This window comes from Pempheris klunzingeri, chromosome 21 (assembly GCF_042242105.1).
Source record: "Pempheris klunzingeri isolate RE-2024b chromosome 21, fPemKlu1.hap1, whole genome shotgun sequence".
NCBI classification, from domain to species: domain Eukaryota; kingdom Metazoa; phylum Chordata; class Actinopteri; order Acropomatiformes; family Pempheridae; genus Pempheris; species Pempheris klunzingeri.
In genome coordinates, this window is record NC_092032.1 from 122,021 (window position 1) to 145,203 (window position 23,183).

Below are 23,183 nucleotides of genomic sequence, written 5' to 3' on the forward strand. Positions count from 1 at the left end.
AAAAAGATTTGAAATGTCCTTTAAGTAGACAAACCGTCCAGTCTGTCGGTATTAGTGGTGTCCCACAAACAGAATCATTGTCTATCCCGTTACAAGTTGACTTAGTAGACATTAAGTTGCAACATTCATTTGTAGTAAGTACTACAGCACCCATGTCCCTATTAGGAAGAGACATATTGAGCAAACTTAATGCTGTTATTTCATGTTCATCTGATGGTCTTGAAATCCATATTCCTTCAAATAAAATATATCAGCTCTTTTCTTACAAGGTATGACTTACAAAGCTATAACTACCCTAACAAATGAAGATTTCATTTGTAGGATGTTTACCATGGATGAAATAAAGAAACTAGCATCATGTCAATCAGCAGTAGCCGCCAAAATTCTGAACCTGAAGCCAGTTGATCCTCCATTCTCGAATGTACAAATTAACAATGTGAAAATGCAAGAAGTTCCACAACGTTTCTATATATGTTCATATGGACTTGTAATGTTGTGGAAAGATGTATTGGATAAAATTCAATTCTTTGTATGTGCTGTGCGAACAGATTTCACAGATGTTGAACCCTTACTGAAATTATGTAACACTTACCTTAAAGTACCAGATAATAAAGATCAAAACAAAGGCTATATCGCCTGGTCCTATGAACATGACTCCACATTTTTTTGTAAAAATATTACAAAATGATATCAAGCCACAAATCTTGGAAAGAGAAAAGGGAATTGTATTAAAACCACCTTCAATACTAGCATCAGTACCCTCAGAACTATGGGCACTCCATGCTAACCATGTAGGATTATTGAAAGTGCCGCCCTACCAAGCTAAAATTAATCCTTATAAATACCCAGTATATGTAAAACAATATCCTCTGTTGAAAGAAAAAGAGGAAGGAATTCGACCTGTTATTGAAAGCTTACTGCAACAAGGAGTAATCATTAAGAGAAGATCACAAAACAACACATCCATAAACCCAATATTAAAACATGGGACAAATAAATATCGATTCACACAAGATTTGAGAAGGATTTGGAGTTTATCCCATTGCTCCAGTTGTTCCAGATACAAACTCCATCCTAGCAGCATTGCCGGCAGACTAAGTATTATACAGTAGTTGATTTGAGTTCAGCGTACTTTTCCATTCCAGTACATGAAAATACGCAAGACTTATTTACATTCACGTATAAAAATGACCAATACGTGTGGTGCCGACTTCCAATGGGTTTTGTTGATTCTGCAGCAGTTTATTCCGCAGCAGTTGATATGCACCTGTCTCTATTGACCTTACCCGGACCGTCTATGCTATTACAGTATGTGGATGACCTCTTGGTGGCATCTCCTACAGAATGTGACTGTCTCCAAGACTCCCTCGCCCTTTTGACCCACTTTGCTAGAGGCGGACACAGAGCTTCACTAGCCAAACTGCAGTTTTGCCAGCAAGCAGTCAGTCAACTACTTGGGATATGTATTGAGAGATGGATGCCGATACTTATCTCCAGAACGAGTAAAAGCCATCAAAGACATTAAAAGACCCCAAAAAAAGACTGAACTGTTATCATTTTTGGGGTTAGTCAACTATTGTTGATCCTGGCTTGCGGACTATGCAACATATGACTCAGTGTTGCGAAAAGCCACGCTCAAGAGTGCTCCTGAAAAAGTTCAATGGACTGAAGAGGAAAAAAACCTTCCAACACATCAAATACCTCCTCTGTACAGCCCCAGCCCTGGGCCTGCCTGATTACAAGCTGCAATTCCATCTTTATGTTGCAGAAAATGGCTTCGTCGCCTCCGCTGTGTTATCCCAAACGCATGGTGACAGGTTAAGACCAGTTGCATATTACTCCAAAACCCTTCCAATAAATTATTCAAGGAATGGTCCCATGTCTATGAGCTGTCGCCGCTGCTGCCATTATGGTGGAAAAGGCACAAACTATAGTTTTAGCTCATCCTTTAATGTTACATACAACACATGCCGTTAACATCATACTACTCAATATAACCACACAACACATGACCAGTCAGCGACTTAGCAATTACGAACACATTTTAAAATCTTACAATTTCAACAACAGCTCACATAAATCCAGCTCTACATTTAAAAGTATTGCTACATGGCAATGAGGTAGAAGATGAAGATATACCTCATGATTGTATGGAACTGATTAATGCCACGTCAAGCATCAGAGCAGATCTACAACAAACGCCGTTAGAAAGTAATGGTTTCATTTTGTATTGTGATAGATCATCCATGAAACCAGATGATAAATACTATATTGTCAGGATACGCAATTGTTAACGACAAAGGTCAGTGTATAGAAGCACATAAGTTACCAGTATCCTCAGCTCAAGCAGCAGAATTGATAGCATTAACAAGACCATGCATACTGGCGGAAAACAAAGCTGTAACTATTTATACAGACTCTAAATATGCTTTTTCAGTGGCACATGATTTCAGTAAGATTTGGGAAAACAGAGGATTTATAACAAATGCTGGAAAACCAATTCAACATTCTGACTTAGTCAAGAATTTAACAGCTATGATGCTGCCAGCACAAATTGCTATAGTAAAATGTGTGGGACATTCAAAGCTAAACTCAGATGTGGCTAAAGGAAACAATTTAGCTGACAAACACGCTAAGGATGCAGCAATTAATGCACCCTTTCCACTTTGGATGCCCACTACCTTAATCTTAGCACAACTCCCTGACCCACCTTTTACAGTTGAAGATCTAATTACTTTCCAATCTCAAGCTGATGACGCAGAAATAAGATTATGGGAATAGAAAAAATGCTACAAAGATGGTGACAAGCTATGGAAATCCAGCGATCAACGTGTAGTGTTACCAAGATTAGCATATGATTCTCTTATTACTTATGTGCATGGCGTAACTCATGTGAATTACAAAGCAGTAACTCTAAACTGTTTTTCACAATAGGATTAGAAAAGCAGGTAAGACAATTCATTCAATGTTGTCTGATTTGTGTGCAATGTAATCCACATGTAAATCCACCTGTAGCAAGAGACTGTCTCTGTGGGTTCACCCAGCACGAACACCAAGGCCCGGACACGGGTTTTTGCTCAACGTTTTTATTTCCAGCGCACACTTTAACACACACTGTGGCCGCTAGCTCCGGCTCTGGCCACACGTCTTCTCCTTCCCCTTGGGTCCCGGCGTGCTACTCCTTAAATAGGGAGAGAGGCAATTTACTGCACCTGTTTCCAGGTGCGCTGGTGCTACTTACCTCTCTCCTGCGCCATCTCCTGGGCCAGTCCTGCACCTCTCTCCGTTGCAGCTGAGCGCAAAACCAGCCCACACCCCCACATACCTCCACCGCCCGACTTAGGCCGGGGACCGTCCGGCCTAACCCACTCCCCCCCCACCCCCCAAGGGACGGGAGAGGAAGTCGGCCACAGCCATCTGTGCCCCCGGTCTATGGATCACGTGAACTTAAAAGGCTGAAGAGCCAGATACCACCGGGTGATCCGGGCGTTGGTATCCTTCATGCGGTGGAGCCACTGGAGGGGAGCATGGTCCGAACAGAGGGTGAATGGGCGTCCCAGGAGGTAGTAGCGCAGGGCACCGACCGCCCACCGGATGGCGAGGCACTCTTTTTCCACCGTGCTGTACCTGCTCTCTCGCTCAGAGAGTTTCCTGCTCAGGTACAGCACGGGGCAGTCGACTCCCCGTACCTGCTGGGACAAAACGGCCCCCAGCCCTCTGTCCGAGGCATCAGTCTGCAACATAAAAGGGAGAGAGAAGTTAGGCGTGTGCAGAAGTGGCCCCCCACAGAGAGCCTGTTTCACCCTCTCAAACGCCCGCTGGCACTGCTTCGTCCACTGGACCGGCTCTGAGGCACCTTTTCGGGTCAGATCGGTCAGGGGACTAGTGAGGTCCGCGAAGTCCGGTATGAACCGGCGGTAGTACCCCGCCAGTCCCAAAAACCGCCTGACCTCTTTTTTGAACTTGGGCTGCGGACAGGCCGCAATCGCCGCGGTCTTGTCTACCTGTGGCCGCACCTGCCCGCCGCCCAAGAGGTACCCCAGATACCGTACCTCCCTCCGACCAACCGCACACTTCTTCAGGTTAGCCGTGAGCCCCGCCTGCCTCAGAGACATGAGCACCGCGGCCACCCGCCGCACATGCTCCGCCCAGGTGTTACTGTGGATGATGACATCATCCAGGTAGGCGGCAGCATATGCAGCGTGCGGACGCAGCACCCGGTCCATGAGGCGTTGAAATGTGGCTGGGGCCCCGAACAACCCGAACGGAAGTGTGACAAATTGGTACAAACCGTACGGAGTGGAGAAGGCCGTTTTCTCCCTGGACTCTGGAGACAAAGGAATCTGCCAGTAGCCCTTGGTCAGATCCAGCGTGGTGAAAAACTGCGCAGTGCCCAGCCGGTCCAGAAGCTCGTCGACCCGCGGCATCGGGTAGGCATCAAACCGTGACACGTCATTCACCTTGCGATAGTCCACACAGAACCGGATAGACCCATCCTTCTTGACCACAAGAACGATGGGGCTGGACCAGGCACTGTGGGACTCCTCTATTACCCCCTAACATGACTGCCAGCTCTCTCTGAACCACTTTTCTCTTGTGTTCAGGTAACCGATAGGGCCGTGAACGCACCGTCACCTGGGTGAGACTCAATGTGGTGCTGTATGAGGTCGGTACGTCCTGGCAGGGGGGAGAACACATCAGCAAAACGCTGTTGCAACTGGGCTACATCTGCTCTCTGGGACGGCGAGAGATGGTCATCACAATGGAGCGGAGCGGATTTGGTGGAATTTGGTACCTCCGGCCCCAACTCATCTCTCTCTCCAACTACCGTCACCAGAGACACAGGCTCCGCCTCTCTCCATAGTTTGAGGAGGTTGAGGTGGTAGATCTGTGTGGCTCCTCCCCTGTCAGTACGCTCCACCTCATAGTCCACGTCGCCCACTCGTCGTGTGACCACAAAGGGTCCTTGCCACTTGGCGAGTAATTTGGAGCTAGAAGATGGGAGCAATACAAGTACTTTATCTCCCGGTGCAAATTGTCTCAGCCGCGATCCTCTGTTGTACAGGCGCTGCTGACGTTCCTGGGCCTGGAGCAAATTCTCACGTGACAACCTTCCCAAAGTGTGGAGTTTTGCTCTCAGGTCCAGGACGTATTGAATCTCATTTTTACTGGGGCTTGGACCCTCCTCCCAGTTTTCCTTAATAAGGTCCAGCACCCCTCTTGGTTTCCTGCCGAATAACAGTTCAAAGGGAGAAAATCCCGTGGAGGCCTGGGGCACCTCCCGCACTGCAAACAACAGAGGGTCTAGCCATTTGTCCCAATTGCGTTCATCATCGTGAATAAACTTACGGATCATGGACTTTAAGGTCTTGTTCATCCGCTCTACCAGCCCGTCGGTCTGAGGGTGGTAGACGCTGGTACGAACAGACTTAATGCCCAGTAATCCGTAAAGTTCTCTCAGTGTACGTGACATGAACGAGGTGCCCTGGTCAGTGAGGATCTCTTTCGGGATCCCCACTCGGGAGATGACCTGAAACAGTGCCTGCGCCACACTCTTTGCAGAGATGGTGCGCAGCGGCACTGCTTCCGGGTATCGCGTTGCGTAATCCATCAGGACCAACACAAAGCGATAGCCGCGTGCACTCCGGTTAAATGGCCCGATGAGGTCCATGCCAATGCGCTCAAAAGGGACCTCCATGAGTGGTAATGGGCGCAATGGCGCTCTCGGTATGGCCGGTTGGTTAACCAACTGGCATTCAGGGCAGGATGCACACCAGCGGCGTACCTCCTCCCGAATGCCAGGCCAATAGAATCGGGCCATTATCCGGTCTAGTGTTTTATCATACCCCATGTGACCGGCCATCGGGTTATAATGAGCCGGGAAACAGTTTTCCAGGCGGCTTTTTGGCACCAGCAATTGGGTGTTTATAAGTCCTGTTCGAGTGTCACGACTCACTCTGTACAACCTGTCCCTCCGCAAGGAAAAGTGCGGGTAGGTCTGCGCTGCGTCAGGGCGCACCAAGTGACCATGAATACTTATCACTTGGTCAAAGGCTGAGCGTAAGGTGTCGTCACGAGACTTCTCGAGTGGAAAATCTTCCATGGGGTGGATTTCGGGAACCCTCGGCGTCTCCGGTGGAGGCGTCATGGGTTCCCCCTCCCCCTCGGCAGCGTCGGACGACCCTGCGTCACCGCTGAGCACAGCACAGACACCACATGTCCCTACCGGTCGTGAACGCACCCCTGCACACTGCCCCACTAAACCATGAAAACCCGGCCAATCAGTCCCCAGAATCAGGGGGTGCGCCAGGCGGCTGCTTACAGCTGCCTTCACGTTATGCTTTTTCCCCCGGTATCTAATCTCCACCGGCACAATGGGATAGCGGTGAATATCCCCATGCACACACCTGATATCCACCCACCTTGCCTCCACCAAAGCCCCGGGCCGAACCAGGTTCTGGTGAATCATGGACTGCGTGCAGCCCGAATCCACCATAGCCTGATGTATACCAATCAATCAATCAATCAATCAATTCACCTTTATTGATCCCCCAAGGGGGGAAATTCCATTGGATCCTTGCCGGAACGCGGTATGTCTCACCTGACCCGGGGGAGGGTGCTGGCGGGCCGGCGACCCGGATCACCTGGCCCACCTCCCTGAGCGGACACTCCGAGCGGAGGTGCCCGGGCCGCCCGCACCGCCAGCAGTCCTGCCCTGACGTCTGAGGGACTCTCTGTGGGCGGGAGATGGTGCGGGTAGCAGCCGGGACCCGCGGGGGGGGAAGCCGAGGGACGATGCTGCTGGCCGGCGGTAAGGGGGGGCCGGTTGGGTATCCCTGCTGCGCCGGTGGGGCGAAGCTCCTCTTGCGGGGAGCGGGGGTGGGTCTTTCCGCAGCCTGAGCTCCGTCGTCCCCCTGGTTCCGGGGATGCGCGGCCAGGTGGTTCTCGGCCAGTGTGATGGCCGCCCCCAGATGGGCGGGACGGTGGCAGCGGACCCACGCAGCAGTCCTCGCTGGGAGCCCCTCCACAAACTGCTCCAACGCGACGGCCTCCACCAGCCGCCCCTCTTCGGCGATCTCCCCTGGCTGCAGCCACCTGGTCGCCGCCTCTCGGAGCTGCAGCGCGTCCGCGAAGGGCCGACCCCCCGGGTCCAGCCGAGACCCTCGGAGGCGGCGCCGGTGGTCCACCAGCGAACAGCCTGTCCGCTCCAGTACCGCCTTCCTGACGGCGTCGTAGCGCCCCCGGTCCGCCGCCGGCAAGCTGAGAGCCGCCGTCTGGGATTCCCCTATGAGCAGGGGCAGCAGGCGCACTCCCCACTCCGCCTCTGGCCACCCGCATGCCCTCGCCGTCGCCTCAAACGCTCCGAGGAACGTCTGCGGGTCGTCCCCTGCCGCCATCTTGTGGACCGCTAGATCGGCCAGTGGTGCGGGGGGGGTGCCGTGCGGTGATGCGGCCTCCGCCTGGGCCAGCAGACTCTCTATTACCGCCGTCTGCCGCTCCGCGTGGGCCTGGAGCATCTCCATGTGCTGGCGGTTCACCGCCGCCTGCTCCTGGCTCCTCCGGGCCATCTGCCCCAGCATCTGGGCCAGCTCGGCCAGAAGCTGGGCAGGTTGTTCCACCATGTCCTTGTCGTGCTGGGAATTGGGCGCCAGTGTAGCAAGAGACTGTCTCTGTGGGTTCACCCAGCACGAACACCAAGGCCCGGACACGGGTTTTTGCTCAACGTTTTTATTTCCAGCGCACACTTTAACACACACTGTGGCCGCTAGCTCCGGCTCTCGCCACACGTCTTCTCCTTCCCCTTGGGTCCCGGCGTGCTACTCCTTAAATAGGGAGAGAGGCAATTTACTGCACCTGTTTCCAGGTGCGCTTGTGCTACTTACCTCTCTCCTGCGCCATCTCCTGGGCCAGTCCTGCACCTCTCTCCGTTGCAGCTGAGCGCAAAACCAGCCCACACCCCCACACCACCAAAACATGATTATTTGCCAAGACCAGAAGGTCCATTCCAGTCATTGCAAATTGATTTCACACATATGCCAAAATGCAAGGGTTATTCATACCTCTTGGTAATTGTGGACAGGTTTTCAGAATGGCCGGAAGCGTTCCCCACAAGGAAGGAAAATGCACAAACTGTGGTAAAATGCTTAATGGAAGATGTAATTCCCAGATTCGGAATACTGTTGAGTATAGATTCCGATAATGGAACACCGTTTACGTCACGAGTAACTAAACAATTGGCACAAACTTTGGGAATTAAATGGACTTTTCATATTCCCTATCATCCACAAAGTTCAGGACAAGTAGAAAGAACAATCAAAGAGAAATTAATTAAAATTCATCAATCACGACAGATGAATTGGGTAGAAGCATTGCCCTTAACGCTTCTTTCGATAAGAGCAATGCCTAATAAGACCACTGGTTTATCACCTCATGAGGTACTAATGGCACGTCCTTTTCCTTTATGTGTTCAAGTAAATGAAAATTCAATGTTGGATTTAACACATTTGCAAGAAATGCAACAAATTTATGTTAAAAACTTGTTTTCTTTTGTCTCTAAGTATTCCCAGCAGGTGATAGATTCTCTCCCCTTTCCAGCTGACAAGCCTATGCACACTTTTCAACCAGGTGACTATGTTTTGGTACGCAGTTTGAAGCCGACAGGAGGTGAGCCACACTACGGGCCTCCAACGCAAGTGCTTCTGGTAACACGCACCGCAGTCAAAGTCAAAGGTCAACCTCAATGGATTCACACAACCAGACTCAAGACTGCACCTCTAGCACCAGCACCAATGATATCTGTGACACCATCGACGGCATAGAAGTCGTCAGCAACGAAATCGGGGCCACCCAATGGAGATGTGACGTTAAGAGACAGCATGAGAAAACTACTAAATTTAAAATGTTGCAGTCACATCATTTTATTGGCTTGGCGATTGCACTTATTATTGCATGCTGCATGCTTGTTTTTTGTGAATTTATTAAATTCGAGAAATACAAAAATGAAAAAAACAACATAAAACATGAAGAAAATGTAGTAGGAAGATGACGGGAGCATGAAGCTTTAAGAATGCTTGCACGCATGAAGAGAACAGACAAATCCACAAATCTGAAACCTAGATCCCACTTAGATGTAGACATGTTGGAACACGTCCCAGTGACAGAATCTGAAATGCAATGTTTGTATTACCCATTAACTCCTAATGCAACTGCATCTTATTACATTAACAAAGTCATCTTTGTGACAATAGAAGCTCAGGAAGTAGATGTTCGTGTTGATTATCAGTCCACAATCAACGAACACATTAGTACTAGAATTATTGTATTAAATTCAGTGACCAAAAGACGTACGGTAGAATTTTGTAATAACCTATGGAAACATTTAACACCTAATCTCTATGTACATTTGGATTCTGAAGCGTCTGCAGATTTTCAACCTATAGTTCTTCAGGCAATCCAGTACCCAGTTCCTCAAGTATGTGTGAATGCAATAACCAGCATTATACGATATAACATGGGATTTACCCAGGGATGTAGCCACAATTTATTTGTTTTTGCTCATTACCCGTTTCCAGCATTTCATTGTCTAATTTGGCTGTGTGTACAAACTTGTACACCTTTATCCCATCTAATTGGCAAGGATCTTGTGCACCATATTGGATTCCAAAAACAGCCAATTTTAGTTCAAGGTCAGAACGAGGACTCGATACAAAAGTTCGAGACGCTGATACAGCAGTTAAAACAACAGGTAAAGATCTGAAAACATTTGAGTGGCCGTCCCCAATACCAGATGATTCTAATACACTGTGGATCATTCAAGAAAACAGTGAAAACCTACAGTATAAAGATGTGGAAATACATGCAGAATCTGATCATCCTTTTGCCTCAAATTTATGGTATCAGTCAATTCAAAGAAGGGTTAGAAGAATGACAAACAAATCATGTTATGCTTGCTCTCTTCTACCCGAATCAACTCAGGATTTATTCGTACTAGTGGCTAAACCCCTTATAGGTCTTAAAGGTTTACCTTCTTTGTGCACGTTAGCCTATCAATACGTAATTCAGAAACACCCCAAAACAGGTACTCACGAATTATCCAGGTCAGCTCCAAGGCCCATAATTAAACTTAATAAAATGCAATTTGGTCAAACCACTAAATTTGTTCATAAGATTAACAATTCTTTCTATAATGTGATTCAATATGCCATTTACTCTAACATCACCATTAGTAAGGGAGAAGGGGATGATGTTTCTGTTCTAAATGTAAAAGTTTAAATCTACTGAGAATTATCCCTCACTGATGGAATGTCCAACCTTTTTATGAGAAATATATTTCAAGAATTCCTGCCGATTTAGCAATCACGCCCATTAAATCTTCAGCATCGCTTAACTCTTCGGACATATTTGACGTATGTCTAGAAGGACGTCAGAGTAGACGGCAAGGCCAAATCATGGGTTGGTTGAAAATAGAACAGTGCCGTTTTATAATTGATTCAGAAAGTGATTATGCCCAATTAGCACAAATGGGCACCCCACCAACTACAAATTTTTATTGGTGTTGTGAAACTAACGTGTGGAACAGTTTACCTCCATTCTTTCAAGGTAGATGTGGATTGTGCATGTTACACGACATAACCTATTGGAATTGGAAGACAACTTTCAAATTTACACCCATTCTCAATTAGTTTTTAGATCAATATTTTGGAATACAGAGCTACAATATGCTAACCATTACCTTATAGCTCTTACATGCCATGATCTAGCATTGGTAGCTAACGCCACACTTATGGGATTTCACGCTATCAGTAATGAATTTCGTATTCAATTCGTAGGTTTGTTAGTGATAATAGAGTAGCTTTAGATGCTTTAACAGCCCCTCAAGGAGGAGTATGTGCTATTGTTGGTGAAGGATGTTGCACATATCTTCCATCAGAGTCAGAAGGAATTGGTAATTTGACCATTGCCATTAAGAATCTTGAAAGGATTCAAGAAGGGATTGTTAACATTAACAGGGAAGCACGACTCACTGGAGGATATATAAACAACAAAGCATGGGATTCTATTAGCAAGTTCTTTGGAGGGAATGCCATTATTGCATGGTTAGTAGGACTAGGCGTTCCCATCATGGGAATCGTTCTCATTGTTGCTATAGTGATATGTTGTTGCCTACCCATCATTCGAGCACTAATTTTGAAATCTGTCTCTTCTATCACTAATATGACTATGATACAGAACCCGGTTAAGACAGTGAACATCTATGCGCATGCGGAGAGAGACGAATCTGACTCCACCTCCGTTTCTTCAAACTCATGATCTGAGGACGAGTCCGAGAGATACATGGACAGAGAGGATTGAGAAGAAGAAAAAACTACAATCATTCAAAAGATATTAATAACATGAACGATTGAAGAATCAGCATCATTGTACTGAAGAATTTGCCTGGGAAGGATTCCGCCCTCTCATATGTAGCATGGGAAGTCTGGGTGAACGGGGGGTCGGGTTTAAAACAATAGGTCCCTCGTCCCCGGAGCCCAGCATGAAGGATAGCCATGCTACATTTAGGAAGGGGTAGAAAGAACCAGAGGAGTGTTAGAGAGATCTACTTTTGAAAGTGTGAAGAGTGTTCAAATTTGTTGAAATACAAATAGAAATGATGAAGTTAAAATGTTATAAAAATAAAAAAAAGGGTGAAATTGTTAGAAGGTTTTTCTCATGTAACATGATTCTGTAGGAACTTGTGTCATACATGGTATATATGTTACTCTCAAGTCAGCATACTACTCTTCTGACTCCGCTTTGTCTGGACAACTGGTTGTTCTAAGGAAAGATCAAGTCCATCTTGGGACATGCTCTCATGTATCTGAAACCAGATATAGCTTGTAGAATCCTATATATGTGGTAGCTTTACTCTGTATTCCTTAGTCTCATCTACGCCTGTGATGTTGGACTCCGAACTCGTACACCTACATAAACTTCTTGAATGAATCTTGGACTCCTCTCTTCGTTGCTGCAACCATAGGAAAGCATCCCTACAGTTATCAAAGAGGCCAAACACCTGACTCAGTCAACTGAGCTGTGCCGACTTCTGAAAGCTTCTGAGAAACTCACAGAGAACGATGACACGAGTAAGTTACATGACATGCTTGGTTTATATTCCAAACAGCTAGTGCTATTTGCTTTGTGCTTTCTAAGTAGGTACTAGATAGATAGATAGATAGATAGATATTCCTTTATTTATCCCACAATGGGGAAATTTCGAGTCATCAGCAGTTCTGATTCAACAGGATACAGTTCACACATACAAAGAAAGGGAATAAAAAAATATAAAATATATGTATGTTTACATGTACAGTATATACAAAAAAATAATGTATGGTGAAAGAATGAGGTGATAGAAAGGCTATTGCACATGGGGAAAATATAAATATATAAATATATATGAAATATTGCACTTGTTCCTTTTTTCTTGGTCTTTGGTCTACTGGGAGCAGATTTGGTTGTAAAGTCTGATGGCAGCAGGGAGGAAGGACCTGCGATGCCTTTCTTTGGAGCATCGTGGGTGACGAAGCCTGTCACTGATGGAGCTTTCCAGGGCTCTTACAGTCTCATGTAGGGGGTGGGAGACATTGTCCATGATTGATGACAGCTTCGCTACCATCCTCCTGTCACCCACCACCTCCACAGGATCGAGGCTACAGCCCAGGACAGAGCTGGCTTTGTCCACCAGTTTGTTCAGTCTCTTCCTCTCTGCTGCCGTGATGCTGCTGCTCCAGCAGACCACACCGTAGAAGATGGCTGATGCCACCACGGAGTCATAGAAAGTCCTCAGGAGGCCCTCCGCCACTCCGAAAGACCTCAGTCTACGCAGCAGGTGGAGTCTGCTTTGGCCTTTCTTGAAGAGTGCCTGAGTATTAACAGTCCAGTCCAGCTTCTTGTTGAGGTGAACACCCAGGTACTTGTAAGAGTCCACAATCTCTATGTACGTTCCCTGGATGTTCACCGGAGAGGGAGGGTCTTTGTGCCGACGAAAGTCCACTACCAGCTCTTTGGTTTTTCCGGCATTAATCCGGAGGCAGTTCTGCTGGCACCAGTCCACGAAGTTTTTGTTCAGCTCTCTGTACTCCCCCTCGTCTCTGTTGTTGATGAGACCGACGATGGCTGAGTCGTCAGAGAATTTTTGAAGGTGGCAGTTTGTTGTATGGTGTGTGAAGTCTGCTGTGTATAGGGTGAAGAGGAGAGGAGCCAAGACGGTCCCCTGTGGTGCCCCCGTGCTGCAGACCACCGTGTCAGACACACAGCCTTTTGTCCTCACAAACTGTGGCCTGCTGGTCAGGAAGTCCACTAGCCATGCTGTAAGTTGGTGGCCCACTCCTGCACGGTCCAGTTTGCCCCTCAGGAGTTCTGGCTGAATGGTGTTGAAAGCACTGGAGAAATCATAAAACATGATCCTCACAGTGCTTCCGGATCCCTCCAGGTGAGACAGTGATCTCTGCATGAGGAAGATGACAGCATCCTCGACCCCAATGCTTGGCTGGTACGCAAACTGCAGCGGGTCTGCAGATGAGCTCACTAGGGGGCGCAGGTGGTGGAGGACCAACCTCTCTAGGGTCTTTGACAGGTGAGATGTCAGGGCCACTGGACGGTAGTCGTTGAAGTTACTAGGACGAGATGACTTGGGTACCGGTACCACGCAAGATGTCTTCCACTGCTGTGGCACCTTGTGCAACCTCAGGCTCATGTTGAAGATATGCTCCACGATCCTGCACAGTTGCCTATAGCAGGATTTGAGGAGCCTGGAGGTGATGCCGTCCGGACCTGTTGCCTTCTTGACCTTGAGCCTGGCCAGTTCTCTCTCTACCTGGGCTGTGGAGAGCACCATGCTGGGTGGGGGGGCAGTGAGTGCGTGGGGGGGCTGTGAGGGGGCCACAGGGAGGGGGGTTTGTGGAGTAGATGGTAGGCAGGGGGGTCGTAGAGAAGCAGCAGGTAGGGGGTTTGAGGTGTGAGTCTTTTGAGCAGCTGGGGTTCCAGTCGGGGGAAGTTGCAGCAGGGCTGGTTGAGTGGGGGGAGGGGTGGCTGGTTGTTCAAACCTATTGAAGAACCTGTTCAGGTTGTTCACCCACTCCTGATCCATGTCCAGCGCAGGTCTGGAGTTGTTACGTCCTGAGATGGTGTTCAAACTCCTCCAGACCCCCCTGACATCGTTCTGCTGCAGCTGTTCTTCCATCCTCTTCCTGTAGCTACTCTTTCCCGCTCTGATGTTCTTCCTCAGTTCTCTCTGCACACTCTTCATCTGTTCCCTGTCCCCTGACTTAAAAACCCTCCTTTTGTCTTTGAGTAGGCTTTTTATGTCCGGAGTAATCCATGGTTTGTTGTTTGCAAACAGTCTTACTGTCCTGGTGGGTATGGTGGAGTCTACACAGAAATTAATGTAGTCCGTGACGCAGCTGGTAAGACTGTCAATGTCCTCACTGTGGTCCTCACAGAACACATCCCACACCGTGGTGTCAAAACAGTCTTTTAAAGTCTCCATCGACTCTTCGGACCAGATCTGTTTTGTGCGGGTGACTGCTGGTTGTCTGTGCACGAGAGGCTTATACAAGGGGAGGAGGTGTATTAGGTCGTGATCAGATCTTCCCAGGGAGGGGAGAGGGGATGATGTGTATGCCTCCTTAGTGTTGGCATAGAAAAGGTCCAGTGTTTTATTTCCTCTGGTGCAGCAGGTGACATACTGGCTGAATGTTGGCAGTATGGAGGAGGGAGAGGCATGGTTGAAATCCCCGGTAATTAAGAGGAGGGCTTGTGGATGCTGTGTTTGCAGCCTGTTTACACTCGAGTAGAGGACATCACGGGCCGAGTCAGCATCAGCAGATGGAGGGACATACGCTGCTATCGCGATAACATGCGAGAATTCCCTCGGCAGGTAATATGGCCTCAAGCTAATGGCTAGCAGCTCAATGTCCCCACTGCAAAGTTTTTCCTTGATGGTAATGTGCCCAGGGTTGCACCATCTATCGTTCACAAACACAGCAAGCCCCCCTCCCTTTCTCTTGCCGCTCTCCCGAGTCCTGTCTGCCCGTATCAGCTGAAACCCGTCCAGAGTGACGTTGGAGTCCGGTGTTTGCTCCGTTAGCCAGGACTCCGTGAACAGCATCATGCTACATTCCCGATATTCCCTTTGGTGCCGTGTTAGTGCCGTTAGCTCATCCATCTTGTTGGAGATGGATCTCACATTCCCGGTGATGATGGCGGGGACAGTAGGCTTGAAGTGCCTTTTCTTATTCCGGCACTTAGCACCCGAGCGGCGACCTCTTCTCCTTCTCTTGAGGTCATCGGTAACGTCGGGCCTGTAGCCGGTTAGCTTCCCTGTGCTACAGAGGGCTAACAGCTGTTCACGTGTGTAGACAATGGAGCGTCCGCTGCTTGTTGACTCGGTGACTGCTGGAGTAATGAGCCAGGTGAAAAGTAGCAGAAAAAGCAGGGCCAGCACAACAGTTCTGACGCACATGTTGGCACCCAGTGTGTGTAACAACTAGCAGCAAAAAAAAAGACTAAAAAATTAGTCGACAAACAGGCAAACGAGACAAACAACTTAACTAACAACAGAGCTGCTGCGACAGGCAGCCACTAGCGCGGCGCCATTTTGGTCTAGTAGAAATGAAAAAAATGATGTGTTTTGCCCCATTTTCCTCCTGATAGACTAGGACAGTGACATGCCTTCTCTGCTGCTCCTTCTCCAACTCTTGCCACCCACAGCTGGACGGAAGAGGGCCAAGATAAGTTCCAGTAATGCAGTGGACAAAATGGTACACTTTCACAAGGTATGTTCGTCTCATCTGTTCAAATCCAACAAGCCAGTTTTTCAGTTACATTATCTCAATTAGAAACAACTTGCAAAGGTATGTGGTTCCCCTAGAGATGTATGTTTGCAAAAAGACAGAGGACTAATCTAACTAATTTAAGATGTTCATGTTATTACTGTAATTTTTCTGTTTTTAGTCATGCTGCAGCATCGATGAACACCTGCGAGGAAGAGAGGGTAAACAGCCATATGCTTGCCACTGGCTGAACCCAGAACAGGACTGACACTTTCTACATCGTTGTGGACAAACAGCTCATCCCCTGCCAAGCTGCCAGCTCGTTGGGTGCTTTTGATGAACTATTTAAATCCCACTACGTGTTCAACCTATCTTATGATGAGTCCCTGGTCCAGTTCTATACTTTTGTGCAGACAACAATCTATAACATTGATGTTACCACGACAGATGAGTCTCCAAGAGTTCGTGAGTTACGTGCAAAACTCATCAACTAAAACACTGACAAAATGTTTAAGTGTTTCATTTGTCAAGCTGTGCATGTTCTCTGCCAGTCCTTGATAACTCAACTAAGAATTGATCACAGTTTTTGCCCGAGCCCTGCATGTTGAGTCTGTACTGCAAGACATCTGCTCGACTAACTGTTTGTCCCTCTGTCAGACCGCAGAAGTTTTGCTGGACCACGAATAGAGAAGAATCTTCTCAAAGCGTTAATAAAGCTGTCCGATGACATGGTTTCAATCAGCTCAATATGCACTGCTCTGGTTGACATGCATGTGAAAAGCACAGCCCAGCGTTTGCTGTCCGTACTTCCTCCTCTTGTGCGCCGTGTTGTGATAGGCCACGGCCCAAAAATATCAAGGCCAACACTGGTGAATGGAGGTTGTGGAGTGAGCCTGTCAGCAGGCAGGTCTGCCATCTTCTGCTCCTCCAACTTTCCTCGTAGTTTGCGACAAGTAACACACTTGTGGATGACATAAGACACCAGACGCTTACTCCCAATTATCCAGTATCCAGCTGCTCGGATAGCTCCCTCCGTAATATGTCGTCCTTGGTGCGCTACTTGTTCATGGAAGTGTCTCACTAACAACGTGGCAACATGATGGTTGCGTGGGATGATCAGTGGGTGCTTTTCTTCCTCTGACAGATCAGCTAGAGAAAGACGGCCTCCGATGCGAAACAGACCATCCTTATCTACAACTGGATTTAACTTCCTGAGTTTGCTTCTTTTGAGACATGCCTGTCTATGTTCAATACAATCCAATTCCTCCTCAAATGCATCGTGCTGGACGGAACGAATGATCACGGCTTTGGCTTGTGAGAGCTCACTTATGTTGGGCGTTTCCTTAAAATATTTCCATCCTGTCTTTTCTGCGTTGTCTGACCTTCCCTTGAAGGATGCAGCGACATGAATGAGCCTGGCTATAGCTCTGTAGAGTTTTCTCCAGCTCGAACAGCGCTCCCAGCGTTGTGAGCTGGGAGCTGCCTTCGTTGCCAGAGCTGTGACCTCAGGACAGATCTCATCATCTGCTTCAGGGTCAACCAGTGTGAAGAGATGGAATTCAGATGTTTCTGCTGCTTTGTCATGATATAAGAAAGCTGGACCTGAAAACCAGTTGGTATGTTGGAGCTGGGTTGCTGGTACCGACCTGGTTGCGTGGTCTGCAGGATTTGAGTCTGTAGAGACGTAGTTCCACTGGTGAGGGTGTGTGGATCTCCTAATCCGATTTACCCGGTTGGCAACATAAACAGAAAATCTTCTGGTGGAGTTGTGAATATAACCAAGCACGATCTTACTGTCTGTGAAGAACTGTACAGAATCCACCACAATGTCAATCTCCTCTCTTATTAGCTCGTATAGCTCTACAGCCAGCACCGCTGCACAAAGCTCCAGACGTGGAATGATGTGAGCAGGGCGAGGGGCTAATTTTGACTTCCCCATGACAAACCCAACATGGTATTGTCCCTCAGTGTCGGCAGCTCTCAAGTAGGCTACAGCTCCTACAGCTACTGTGGAAGCATCTGAAAAGATACACAGTTCTTTTCTCTGTGTTGAAGACAGTGAGACTGGAATGTAGCACCTCTGTATGTGAAGGTCTTCAAGGGCCTTTAAAGAATCCTTCCACAGGTTCCACTCTGCTTGCTTTTGTGGAAGGAGAGGAACATCCCATTCACTTTGTTCAGCTGACAGCTCTCGAACCAACACTTTCATTGTTATGGGAGCATTGTTATGGGAGATACGAAGCCCAAGGGGTCATACAAACTGTTGACTGTAGACAGCACACCTCTTCGTGTGAATGGCTTTTCTTCACATGACACCAGATAAGTGAAACTGTCGGTTCGTAAGTTCCAGGAGAGCCCTAGGCTCCTTTGAAGAGGGAGAGGATCCACTCCAAGGTCCGGATTCTTCAGATCTTTGGCACGGTCCTCTGCTGGGAATGCTTCCATCACCTGACTACTATTGGATGCTACTTTATGCAGTCATAGGTTGGATTCTGCCAACATCTCCCTGGTTCGTGTGAGAAGGTCTATGGTCTATGGCCTCTGGTGTGGCTACTGAGGTGAGACCATCATCCACGTAAAACTGTCTCTCAACAAACTGTCTTGCATCAGAACCATGTTCAAGCGCACCGTTTTCAGCTGCTCGTCTCATACAGTAGATGGCTACTGCAGGTGAAGGTTTGTTTCCAAATACATGCACCTTCATCCTGTGCTCAACCACGTCCTTGTTGATGTCATTTTCATCAAACCAAAGGTACCGCAGATAGTCTCTGTGATCTTCTCGGACAAGGAAGCAATAAAACATTTGCTGCACATCTGCTGTGAGGGCTATGGGTTCTTTTCGGAATCGCAGCAGAACTCCCAACAGCTTGTTGTTTAAGTCTGGTCCACTGATAAGCACATCATTGAGTGATGTTCCGTTGCACTGAGCACTTGCATCAAAGACAACACGTATCTGGTCTGGCTTCTGTGGGTGATAAACACCGAATGATGGCAGGTACCAGTGTTCTTTACCTTGGTCTAAGGGTGGGGCAGGTTCTGCTTGCTCATTGTTTACCATATTCTGCATGAAGTTGACATAATCATCCTCCATTTTTGGCTTATTCTTCAGCATTCTCTGCAGTGAGCGGAGACGATTTAAAGCTTGCTCCCTATTGCTTGGAAGGTGATGTCTAGGTAAGCGAAATGGTAAAGGTGCCACCCAGCTGTTTTCTTTATTCTGGGTTACCTCTGCATCCATGATTGCCAGGAAAGCCTTGTCCTCTATAGAGAGTGCTGGCTTGTCATCATCTTTGCACCTGTCGAATACTGAACACCCTATGTTTTCTGGACTCATTGTGATACTTGTGTTCTCTTCACATGTGGGTGAGGTTGGAATGCAATGCTGTGTCACAACACTGTAGTTGTCCTTCACATGTATACTGTTTAGACATGGTCTGAGAAAGGATGTGCGTCCATTTTGTAATATGTTTGTTTTATAGATATTGACCTCTGATGGCTTGTGAGCTGTTCCCAAACACACTTCTCCCACAATCACCCAACCTAGGTCCAGCCTCTGTGCGTAAGGTGCGTTATGTGGCCCGTTGATCTGCTCACGTACCTTGTGCACCCGTAGGATGTCTCTTCCTAAGAGCAGAAGGATAGGAGCGTCTTGGTCTACAGGTTGAATCTTGTCAGCAACTCGCTGCAGGTGTGGATGATGGTGTGCAATCTCTGCGGTGGGAATTTCTGTCCTGTCATCAGGCACCATGTCACACTCAATTAAGGTAGGTAAGACTCGATCATGAAGTTAGATGCTCTTCTACCTGAAGTCTCAATTTTCCCAGAACAGGTTTTCAGGGTGTATGGTGTGTAGCTGGTCTTTAACTCAAAGAGGTTGAAGAACTCTGTCTTGGCAATGGACTTGTTGCTCTGTTCATCCAACACAGCATACATTAGAACAGCTTTGGCCCTTTTTCCAGCAGGATATGCTTTTACCAGGCATATTTTGGAACATGAGCGTGCACTTCCTGTATTCCCACAAATCTCTGTACACTTGGAGGTGACAGAAGAATGTGAACTGTCACCTTGCTCCCCGCTGTCATCTTTGTTAGCCATGACTCTTTGTGTGGTTACAGGAGGTGGACCTGGATGCAGAGCTGCAATGTGCTTGTCACTGTCACATTCAAGACACTTAACAGTTATCTTACAGTCCTTTGCAAAATGCTGAGTAGACCCACAGCATCTGTAGCAGATACGATTCTCTCTAAGATATGTTTTGCGCTCCTCAAGGGTTTTGTCTCTGAAGAGCTTACACTTTTTCAGTGGGTGGGTCTTCTTGTGTATCGGACACTGACGATCTGGTTCATCCAACTTCATAACAGAACTTGTCTGGATGCCTGTTAATTCTGCAGAGATGTCTGTTTTGTGTGCAGTGATAGATGTTTTCTTACTGTTCCCCATAGGCTTTTCTGTCCTGAAGGAGGCATAACAGCTGGAGGTGGATAACATGAAGCTTGGGTCATTTTTTAACCTTGCCTGTTGCCAGACAAATTTGGAGAAGACAGTGAAGGGAGGAAAAGCAACTCCATAACCCTCCTTGTACTTGCTTCCAACGGTTGTCCATCGTTCTTGCAGGTTATAGGAGAGTTTTTCCACAATGTGTTTGACTCCACGAGCTGTATCCAAAAATGTCAGTCCTTGTAGAGCACCATCTTCCTTAGCACACTCTAGTTCAAGGAGAATGTCACCTAGCTCTCTCAGCTTAACATTGTCTTTATTGGTCAGTCTTGGAAAGTTTTCTATCTTTTTGAGCAATGCGTCCTCGATGACCTCTGGCGTCCCATAACTCTCTTCAAGACGTTGCCAGACCATGTTAACCCCTGCTGTGGGATTGAGGACATGTACTGCTCGAATTCTCTTAGCCTGTTCTGACGATTCAGGTCCAAGCCACTTTGAGAGCAGGTCCAGTTCTTCCCTGGGTGACAGGTTCAAGTCCTTTGTAGCACTACAAAAGGAGGCTTTCCATGACCAATAATTTTCAGGTTTGTCATCAAATTGCAGAAGACCAGCACTCACCATTTCTCGCCGGAGAAGATATTTTGCAAAGTCTTGTGCACCTTGAGGTTCAGGTGAGTGCCTTCTTTCAGGATTGGCTGTGTGCTGTATGGTAGGAGGCTCTATTTTAATGTCTCTGCAAGGCTGCTGTGTTTTGCCTTGGATAACATGGTGAGTTACAGGTTCAGTGTTATGTGCTTCTAAATGTCTTGTAATTTTATCAGGTGAGTACACAGTGTCCTGTTTTAGAGGCAGCTCCAAAAACAACTCTGACTGCTGCTGGATGTACTCACTTGTGCGCTGGATTGAGGTGAGGGGCTCCTCTTCAACACAAGGTTCTTGGCTTAGCTTCCCACTCTCAACATCCTCATAAGCTGTAAACTCAGCTTCAGGGTTAGGGTCAGTCAGCCTTTTGTTTAAGCATGCTTGCTTCTAATTCTGCCTTATGTTTCATCATGTTAGCTTCTTTTTCTGCATATGCTAGTTGAGCTTGGGCAGCTTTTGCTTTAGCATAAGCTTTTGTGGCTGAAGAGGCAGCTGATGAAGATTGCTGAGAGCATCTGGTGGATGCTCTAGATGACTGTGACTTAGCATCGAATGCTCGAGGGTGCTCCTGTCTCTCAGGTGCTGGCTCTGCAACCTCTGCTTGTTGCTTTCCACTAGCTCCTTGTTGCTGTATATAAGCGTAGTCCCTCATATAGCTCTTTCCTGAGCGTAGACTCATGTTGACTGCGCGTTGTTTTCTGATGCTGTAGCCCGCCGAGCTCTTGTCTTTTTACTGTACTGCCCTCGCTACGCGTTCTCTTTAGCGTGGCTTGACAGCCAGATAACAGCGTGAAGTCCAATAAACCAAACAAGACTGCTCTTGACTTGACTTTACTTTGTGAACTTCACAAATTTGTAAAACTGAAACATGACAGAAACATAAATCAGCATATTATATAAATACACGTTATACACAAACACATATCAGCACGAGGAAAAGTTAGCTGCAACAAACCTGTAAGCTAACAAGCTAACAGAGCACATTAAACACTTGGATACCATTCTCTAATGAGACCTTATTAACATACATCGGCTTACTCACTGTAACACACAATGTACTTACAGACAAATGGCTTCCAAGGCATAAGCGTGTCGAAAACACTCAGCACCACACGAATCATACACGTCTCTGCCTTTCTGCTTCACTGTACAATCTGCCGGTCTGCTGGCTGAATTACCGCTCACCAGCAGGTGGCAGTGTTGTGCACCACGGCTCAATACAACTGTTATGAACATTTAACTGCTTTACAATTATTAATTCAAACTACTGCCATTAAAGGCAGCACACTCCTAGTGAAAGGAAATAACACAATTTAGTGTTAAAAATACACTTTCATGTGTCATAAGACAACACAATGAATGTTAAAAATTAACACTCAGAGTGAAAAGGAGTAACACAATTTAGTGGTAAAAGTACACTTTCATGTGTCATTAAACAACACTGACAGTGTCAGATATTTAACACTATTAAAGAGTTAAAATATTAACACTTTCCAAAGTGTAAATTTAACTCAAACTCTGTGAGAATTATATAAACTCAGAAGAAGTGTTGATTTTAACACTGTGTGAGTTATATTAACACTCATGATTTTGCTGTGCAGCAATAGGAAACATTACATACCACTACCTCAGTCCATCCAGTCAGACACACAGAAATTGATTCATTCCAAATTCCCACTTCACGTCTAGTAGATACAAATGTGGGTTACAATTATGGAATTCCACATTCCAAATTCCAACTTCACGTCTAGTAGATACAAATGTGGGTTATAATTATGTAATTCCACATTCCAAATTCCCACTTCACGTCTAGTAGATACAAATGTGGGTTACAATTATGGAATTCCAAATTCCGTACAGTAATTTGGGACAATGTATTTTCTTCTAAAAAATGTATTCACCATTTTTGATCGTTGCTGTACTGATAATTGTTGTAGAGGTATTTTTGTTCAGTGAGGGCTCATATGGTCCTGAAATACTGAGTATGGCCACCACACAAAAATAATGATAACATGAACCCCCCCATGTGTTTTTTTCAATTCAATTTATTTTTTCAATTCAATTCAATTTATTTGTATAGCCCAATATCACAACAGAGTGTCTCATAGTGCTTTACAAAGTTCACTGAAATAAACAAGTGTAAGCGAACAAACAATCTAATAAAGAGTCCAGCAGTCGATGAAGCCGATGGATCAGTCCGATGGATCAGTCCGAGGCATCCTTTATGACCCTCCTTCTTCGGGAAGGAAAAACTCAAAAAACCCAGTGGGAAAAGAGAAACCTCCGGGAGCA

At 46.9% G+C, this 23,183-nt stretch overlaps 1 protein-coding gene across 1 annotated transcript in view; it reads left to right on the plus strand.

The window, feature by feature from the left end:
• The window catches only part of LOC139221374 (uncharacterized), an 87,371-nt gene extending 71,065 nt beyond the window's left edge, over positions 1-16,306 (plus strand). The window contains 5 exon segments of the mRNA XM_070853315.1: positions 3,870-3,899; positions 14,640-14,656; positions 15,751-15,815; positions 15,994-16,046; positions 16,048-16,306. Coding sequence (XP_070709416.1) covers positions 3,870-3,899; positions 14,640-14,656; positions 15,751-15,815; positions 15,994-16,046; positions 16,048-16,306 — 424 coding nt within the window.
• The last annotated feature ends 6,877 nt before the right edge of the window (positions 16,307-23,183 follow it).